At 48.0% G+C, this 9,099-nt stretch overlaps 1 protein-coding gene across 1 annotated transcript; it reads right to left on the minus strand.

The window, feature by feature from the left end:
- Positions 1–1,624: 1,624 nt before the first annotated feature.
- LOC105805802 lies at positions 1,625–2,173 on the minus strand. The gene is given in 5 exon segments (XM_012638755.1): positions 1,625–1,699; positions 1,701–1,765; positions 1,768–1,818; positions 1,902–2,068; positions 2,070–2,173. Coding segments are annotated over 5 exon segments (462 nt in total).
- Between the last annotated feature and the right edge of the window lie 6,926 nt (positions 2,174–9,099).

The following is a 9,099-nucleotide window of genomic DNA, read 5'->3' on the forward strand; positions in this document are numbered from 1 at the left end:
TGGACGAGCTTCTCAGAGCACATGAAAGACCCCCAAGGACTTCCGGAAAGCTTGAGCTGAGGTTCTAAGTGGCTGGGAAGGAAAAGAGTCAGCAAAGAAAGGTTTGCATTATTAATGCAATTCTCTTTGTACCCACAGGACAATTAAATCTACAAGGGAAAAGTCTGTGCATTTTGGAAAGAATTAAGTTCTTCCTTGAGCCCAATCCCTCCCACCACAACACAAACAGGCACAGATGGCATCTGGTCTCCTTTACATGGCATCCTTATAGAGGTAAAAACAAGAAATCAAGGAAAGCAAACGGTCATTGCGAGTAAAGGGAGAATCAGACAGAGGCAGCAGGAACCGGAAGAGCTACATTTGTGTGTCGGCCACATGCAGCCCATGCACCAGCTCCAGGACCGTAAGCTTATGTCCAAGGGAGCGATATACACGTGCTTTTGCAGATGAGCCACAATTTATTAATATGAGACTCTGCGGGGTGCGCCGCAATAAATTGTAATTCGTGAAATTTATAAACTGAGATAGCACTAGTGAGAGGTCCTGTGAATTGTAATTCTCTCGACCTGACAAATGAACTGCTTTGAGCAGCGACAGCTTCAGCAGAGTGAGAGAAATAAATCAGCCGGTGGAACTGTGGTAAGAAAGCAAACAGTTTTATTGGTCTACAGATCTTGAGAAACGTTGATTAAGTCCGATTTGGAATCCCCCCACGGTTGTTTTACAAGCTGCTTTATCCAGGAGACCCCCCAGGCTTCTACATAGTACCACAATCTCCTAGGAAAGATGGGAAGTGAGTTCCACTGTGTTTGGGGGAGGAGACAAAAATATATATTTTCTTATGGTCCTGGGAAATGGTGAGTCTGACCACTCAAGGAGGCTTCTGTGCTCCCAAGCCTGTATTAGAGGAAAACTTCATGGAAGGTTCTCACAGCACTGATAACGTCTCAGTCTCCAGGGAGCAAATAGAAAATACCTTGAATTATGGAACCCATTATGTGAGAATATATTTAGAATAAATGGGACTGATCAGAGGTTAGTGTTTGGACTAACAAAGTACGGGTTTAGTTGGCAAGCTAAGAGTAGAAACAAGAATGTAGTGGGCAACATCTAAACTGTAGACACTACAACAAACTGCTTTTAATTATATCTATGTCCTAAGAGAACCCATTTGCTACCAAATAACTCACGTGCTAATTACACTCTGGTCTGTTCATTGAAGCGGGGCCCACAAAAGACTCCATTCTAGGCAGCGGTTTGGTTTCAGCAAATGGTTACATTTATTTTTAAATGTAGCCTTCAGATACAAAATATCATATTCAAGACTTGTCTTTCCTCCAGTTGATCTGAATTACCAGACAAGAACTATTTAATTCAGAAGTTTATTTGCAACACCTCAGTAGGAAAGAAGAAGCAAGGGAAGGGAAGAGTAGGGAAACTATTAATAATATTGCTTAACTATCTGTGTCCCAAGTCGTATGTTCAGGGTCTCACAACCTTCAAGAAGGGATTATCATCTCATTTCAGAGAGACTGAGACTCAGAGACAGTCATTAACTTGTCAGGGTCACACAGCACTGATTGGAAAAGGCAGGAATTCATTGTCAACTAAGTTCATGCACTTTCTAGTGTATCATGTAACATTTCAAAATTGAGGCCCCTAGAATCTTCAGGTGAAAGTTCTCTCTGTCCCCCAGCCTCTCTTCTGCCTGCAGATGCAGATCTAACCAGATCCCAGAGCAGATCACTGCCTCCCACCTTCTTGCCACCGCTAGGGAAGGAAGCTCCACCCCCTGCCCGGGGCAGGACACACCAGCAGCTCAGTCCGCCCCAGCCACTGGGCCGGGTTGCCGGCGGGGACAGAGGCCGGGCATCTGGGCCACCCCGGGAAGCCGAGCCTGCGGGGGCTGGGGGGTAGTGCTGGGCAGCTTCCAGTTTCGGGAACGGGCTGCCCTAAGACGGAGAAAAGCGGGTCACAGAAGTGCTGCGGTGCAGACCCGAACAATTTGTTGCAGCCACAGGAAACTTCCGAAATGTCTTTCCCAGAAGCTCCGGTTCCGCCGGGAGCAGACGTGTTTGTGTGGCTGCAGGGCACCGGCAGCGGCGCGCCACGCTCCCCCGGCTCCCTGTGGCAACGGGAGCAGGAACTTCGGGGCGTCGGGCACATAAACCATAGCAGTGAAATCTGACTTCCAAAACACAGATGCTGGGGATGTCCACTTCCCCAACACGCAGCGTCTGGGCTGATCACCAGCAAGATCCCAGCCACCGGAGAGGCAGGCCGGGTAGGGGCGTACCTCAGGCGTCCTTGCTTGTGGGGAAAGACCTGTGTCACCCGGTCCTCCCGCCTCTCATTGCTCACACCTGGATTGTTGCCGGGAAAGGGGGGGCTCCCCAAATGCGTGTTTTCCAGCCGTTCCAGGGAGCTAAATCCCCAACACTTTTTCCATCACTTTACCACCTCCCACCCCCAGCTCCTAAATCGTTCTTGCTCCCTCTTAGCCTAGAGCCCTGCTTAAATGAAAAGATATAAAATTCCTGGAGGCCCTGTTCAAATGCAGATTGTGATTCAACAGGCCTTGGGGCGGGGGCCCTGGCCTTCTGTATTTCTAACAAGCTCTCAAGTACAAGGATGCTGTCCATTCTGGGACCACACTTTGAGTGCCAGAGGCCAATAGATAGGCCCCAGATTCCTAAGGCTGGTGTGGAAAACTCTGGGCTGCCTCTGCGCCGGCTACCTTTCTTACCTCCTGTATCTCCTGCGCACCTGTGCTGTGCTCCAGACAGAATTATCTACCAGTCCGCAGGCAGCCTGTGCTGCCCAACACCCGCCCCCACCTCGGGCTCTCTGTGCCTGCCATTTCCTAGGGCAGCAAAGCCACACCCTGCTCAGCTGTTCAAATCTTACCTCCTGCAAGTCCTAGCCTTCCCATAAAACCATTGTCTTCCTGACAGGAAAAGCTGCATTCCAGAGTGGTGGCACACAAAGAGAACAAGCCCTGCTTTCTCGGGAAGTGTCAAACCCAGGGATTGTTGGGAAGAGAAGACAGATCTGGGCCACTTCCTTCTGAATGGAACAAGCCTCAAAAAGCTACCAGGCTGCGACCACTGCTCTGTTGTGGCCATCTCGGAAGGGCACTCACTAGAGTGTAGGATGCTCGAAAATTTAGGGATGGCAATGCCTCAGGCAGTGAATACCTGCGTCTAGGAGAATCTGGCTGATGCAGGTAGAGTTTCATTTTTCTGCTTTTCCTTGGTGAGGCCAAACACCAGCTAATGAAAAGTGCATTATGTACTTTCTATAAAAATATTTTATACAGTCTGATATTTCACTGGGAAATGACCAACGAGTATGAATTCTTAGCTGTCCTTTGTTTTGATTTAAATATTCAAAAGCACCTATCCTGGCAAAGCCCCCTGAGAAGGGCTATCTGAGGCTCTCAGTTTTCCGGTTTTATTCCAGACAGTGGAATGCTAGCCAAGATTTTCTGGTTGTGGAACCTCTTCTGATTCTGATGTCTCGCTGGCTGTGGAAACTATTGGGAACTGGAATGAAAATTTCCATCTTATCTTCCCCTCTGTTCTTTTGCAGAGGAGGGTGTGGTGTTATCAGTTTGCAGTGGGCTTAGGGGAGGTGGCAGCCTTGCAGAGAGTTTGGTGGGTTTTCTTTCCCGGCTTTGCTGTCAGTTGTTTTGAGGGAAATGAATAATCGGGTCTTAGAATCCCTGGATGTGAGGAGATAACATTGACTATGGGCAATTCTATTTACTGATAAAAATTATATATAGTTTTCAAATGCTCCCTTAGTGAGTCACTTCTAAATAGTCAGAAATACGTTTCCTGTAATTATTCTTTGAGACTTGAATTAATAATTCTATAAAATTGCTCCCCTCACTAAGGTAGTCCTATTGAACGCATGTAGAATTAGCAATGTGGTCTTAAACTTGCAGTAACCCGGTCTTTGGGGACCCACCAGATATTAATCAAAATCCAGAGCATATTCTGTCATAAGAAATGTATTCTAGCTTCTCTTCCTGAAAGTAGCAAAGAATGGCATAAGAGCAAGAGTCAGACAAAATCTATTAGCAAGTTTCCAGAATGCCCAGGGCACTGGCGGTTAATCTGTCCTCCTCTTTGGCAAAAGGCAAACATCACAAGTCACTGATGGATGGAGCCACAGCCTAATCTCAACACCTAGTGAAGCTGCAGGGTCTTGAAGAAAAAAATCAGGAGACCTGGATGCTACATCCTGCTGCTCTGCCCCTCAACTTCCTTATCTGCAGAGAGATGACAACTGCCCCACTACCTTGCAGGGTGGCTGTGACTGTCAAACCAGATCATCCCCGAGTGGCACTTTCTGAATTTACAGAGAGAGGAATGCCGTGTGATTGGCATATCTGCTGCTGGTTCTAGTGCTCAACAAAGCAGTTCCATCCTCTGCTGCCTCCCAGGCTCTCCCTCCCTGCTCAGGTTACCTGTAAAGGTAGAAGCAGGAGGGAGGAAGGAAAGTGACAGGTATTTCAGAGCGATCAGAATTGTGTCCAGTTTCACATATCAGTCTCTAAATCTCTCCTGCATGTCCCTCACTCAGTCCCCAAACAAATTCTCCAATCCCATCTCATCACCCATCTCGGTAACAAAATTAGTTCATCCTAGTTAACTTAGATACCTTATCTTTTCCCCACTCCCAGGGAGGAGAGGCCTGTGTTTCTACAGGCTCTTAAAGGAGATTACTGGTTATCTTCTCGAATAGACGGAGAAGGAGACAGTCCTGTTAAAGAAGGGAGCCTGCAAAGGATTCTAGTGCCTCCTCCAGGACTGGACCGGAGCAGAGACCTATGATTCCACGTGAGAAGGTTCTACCTCCCTGGCAACCCTGGGGAGGTGGCAGGGCCTCAGGAAGAAATCATAGCCATGGCACAGCTTTGCCATGACATGGTGGAGCCACCAGCCTCAAGAGCCGTGAGGACTTAGCAAATGAGCCCGTCTGTGGTCACCCATGTGGACCAAACACCAGAGGGCCCTACCTGAACATTCTGGATGAATGTTCACAGGAACTGGGGGGAAGGAGGAGTTCCAGGAAAGTCTGAGAGTGAATTTCCCATCACCCTGGCAGATTGGCTGCAGTAACATATCAGATTTCATTTAAAGTAATAAAAGAAATGTGACATTTCTTATGCCCTATCGGGCAGTGTGGAAGTCACATGCCTGCTATCTTTCTGGGACATTCTGGCAGATAACTCTGCTTTCTTTGGATGCTCTAGAGTTTGGGAGAAACCGTTCTAAAGATCAGCACAAGCTCTTTCTGAAATTACTTTCCGCTCCCACCCCCAGTGCGAATTGACCCAGGGAAATACCAACCCAGCAAATATTTCCTCCACGACCTGCAAGTCAAGCCCGAGCAGCCGATCCCCACTTCACGCACATGCACTTCTTGGCAAACCTTGAGGAGACAGGAATGTTTTATCTTTCTTATATCCAAACAGGAGCTCACAATAAACATAACAAGGAATAAATACTAAACTTTATGACTAGCAAACATTGTGCATGGTTACCAGGTGAGAACTAATGTTGAACCACTTTAACCAACCAAGGCTCACAATTTGGAAATAGAAATGTTATTGTCCTTATCTTATTTGGAGAAAATTGAGGCCCAAAGATAACAGGCTATTAAGCGGCAGAGCTGGGATTAGAACCCGACTCTGCCTTCTATTCTCCGGGGCTGTGTAATCCCAATTATCTGGCCTTCTTTAGCAGCGTGCTAGAGAGAGAGAGAGAGAAATGAAGGGCTCAGCTGCTGAATGTAAAATAGAGAACACAGATTTAAAATGTAACCATTGCCATATTTGTCAAACGCTGGAAGGAGAAACTGTGAGTTCCAGTAGGCGTCTGTTGAGTCTCGGCTGAAATGTGCCCATCGGCTGATTTAATGTGATAATCGGGGGTGGGGCCCTGGTGACAGGCTGTGATGTATTGGCTGTTGTTCTTCACTTTGATGTTCCTCGGAATTTGTCAAAACTTCACTTCAGCACTCCAAAAAGTGCCATGGCGTCATCTGTCCCACTCTGTCTGCAGGAGCAAATGGCAGGGGAGTGGCTGTCCCTGGAGTTAAGGTCAACACCAGGTCAGACAGTGGCAGACCTTTCCTAAGGACAGCCCATGGCAGCGGCTCCCCAGCTTACCACCTCACACCCGGGGGACCCTTGTCTCTGGGGGATAAAAATCTTTGCTGTCTCTGAGTATAGGGGACTGCCGATCCCTCCTGTCGCAGCTCAGTCACAGGGCTTCTGGGAAAAGGAATCATCTTCCATACCCTTAGTCATGGGGATTGAGCTGCAGGCAAGGTGGGCAGGGGGCTCACGGAATGGGCAGACGTGCCGGCTGAGCTCGCTGCCTCCAGAATGCTCCCTGCCAGGGTTGGGCTGCCAGCAGCAGCCCAGGGCAGGAACCAGCCTCTGCCACCCCTTTGGCAGCTGCGGTCACAGAGGTGCAACAGGCAGGAAGGCGTGCTGGTGCCCAGGCTCCAGGGCCCAGATGAGTCACCGCCAGGGGCCTGGCCAGCTGGAGAGCCATGCCTGTTTCCCAAGGCTGGTCTGGGCAGCAGAAAGATTTTGGAACACTGCTGGCACCCAGCACTGGGGATCTGTAGAGGCTTCTGGGAGCTGCCGGTCTGTGAAGGGTCACCCTGTCATAGAGGTGAAGAATGGCAATGTTTGGGGCAACAGGGTTGAGGGGGAGAGTGGTTTGCCTAGAAAACCCCATCGTGCTATTGGGTTGCCTCTCATTGGCCTCTTGAGGGGGCTGGACCTATCAAATAGGGTCTCAGTGGGTCCCCATTATTGTGACGTTGGAATCACTGTTCTGATCTTCCCAGCACAAGATGACATCACCTCTGTTGAGATGCCAACCCCCAAGAGAATCAAAAAAAAGCCATATGCCTTAGTCTGTTCAGGCCGCTATAACAAAATACCATAAGCTGGGTGGCCTATATAAACCACAGAAATTTATCTCTCGCAGTTCTGGAACCTGGGAAATCCGAGATCAAAACACTGGCAGATTCTGTGTCTGGTGAGGGTCTGCTTTCTGGTTCACAGACAGCACCTTTTTGCGGCCTCCACTTGGAGGGCATAAAGCTGGTGAGGGCCACAGTCACTACAACCTGTGGCAGCAAAGAGATTTAAAGTATGAGGCTTGGACAGTCCAGACATGGGTCTTCTGTCTGGAGAAGCCATCAATTTCCCTTGTATTTTAGCTTGAAGGAGGAGCTCCACTGCAAACCAACTTCTCCTTCAAACCAACAATTTCTGACAAGGAAGTGGCCTGAAGGGTCACTTGGGATTAACTACTAAGAAATAATTTCAGCAAGGGGCCACAGACATCGAGACGGTTTGGCTCCCTGTGCTGAGAAGGTGACATCAGCCATGCAGATAAATTCCAAAGAATCTATCACCCCTCAGACAAGGTTTTACTAGCTTATAAAATGTTCCTGAGCTCTTTCCATACTGACAACTTCTGGGGGCCGTCCAGGGCATCCTGGAAAATTACAGCAAGAGGGTGTCTTTCCAGTTCTTCCTTATCCAGAGCCTAATTTCTTTTGGACTTAGTCTAATTTCTTTCTATTCCATGAATTATTGTTAAATGGGAAGGTTTGTTCCAGCACTAATGTTGAATGCTATGCAGAAGAGCATGGAAAAATGACCAAACTCTAGGTTCAGATCAGGAAATGTGCTAGAGTTGGATAATGAGCATTGAAATTATTAGTATTTGTCTCTCTGAGTTCCCACTAAGTCATTTCTGAAGCCCTGTCTATTGATACCTTCATATCCATTGTACAGATGAAGACACTGAGATAAAGACAGACCAGATATAATCTGCGTGTGGGTAGTCAGCTAATAGCTGCTGAATCGATCCAAAAGGGATGTCACCTTGCTCTCAGACCTCCACACCATCACCCTGCAGGGAAAAAAGTGAGATGCATGAGATCAAACGAAAGTGGAAACAGAAAGGTCCAATAAAGCAGGAGTTCCTTGATCTATGAAGCTCCCTGTACCCTTTGGGGGACTCTTTGAGAGAAAAGAGATTTGCATGAGGCAGAAGCAACCAGTCAAATCCAAGCAAACATTTGCTGCCAGCCAAGATCACTTAACAGAGAATGCAATCAACTTTTACAAATAACATTTGAAAATATGTAACATCTTCTCACTTGTTGCTGATCTTCTCGCTTGTTGCTGACAACAAAGTTGTGAATATGGTCTTATTACTGCCATTTTCCAACAAGGAAACAGAAGCTTGGAGAAAGTACCTTCCCCAATGTCATACAGCTAATAAGCAATAAAAATAGACCACCCAGCACCCCAGCTGTTCTGAATTCAAGTCCAGTGTTCTTTTCCCCCCATTGCAGAAGTTCTTACCTATTTAAGAGTTAACCAGAGCTGTATCATTGGATAACAAAGGAAATATTGATCAAAAGGGACCTAAAATGCCCTAGGGGACCTGCCTTTTAAAGGAATATTCATTCAACAATGCCCCAAACTATTCACACAAGATGGAAATGGCAGAGGGGTTCTAGGGTAGAGATCACCTAAGGAGTCGACTCTGGGCCAACAGGGGTCCTAGAAGCCTTTCCCAGTGAACCCCTTAGGGCTGATGTCTTTCTAAGATGGGAGTCTTGTGTTTGCTCCAGCGTGGGCTCAGGGTGTGCACTGGGACCTTGGACCCTGAAGCCTTACAAAGAAGCCCTGGGATGGTTCAGGCATCCTGCCATCCTGGGATCTGGTCCAAGGGGGTACAAACCCGGGCCTCACGTCCTCCCATTATCATTCAGAGGGACCAAGACTCCTGCTCTCCGTCACATTCTGCACCCACACCGCTGTCCTCAGGAGGTGAAGTGGGGACAAGACAACAGCCCCAGGTGTTGACTCCAGCTTAGGCTCAACCTCGGGAGCCCAGGCCACAGCAAAATGGCTTGTTCTGGCCAACGCAGTCATAAGCACAGAAGATCACACCCCAGGCTAAAAAGGCGGAAAACCAGTAGGCAAGGAAACCGTTTTGTCATCCAAGGACAATAAAGTTTATGTATTCCCAGATGTGGGTCCTCCCA

Source organism: Propithecus coquereli, unplaced genomic scaffold (assembly GCF_000956105.1).
Source record: "Propithecus coquereli isolate 6110/MARCELLA unplaced genomic scaffold, Pcoq_1.0 Scaffold134, whole genome shotgun sequence".
Taxonomy (NCBI): domain Eukaryota; kingdom Metazoa; phylum Chordata; class Mammalia; order Primates; family Indriidae; genus Propithecus; species Propithecus coquereli.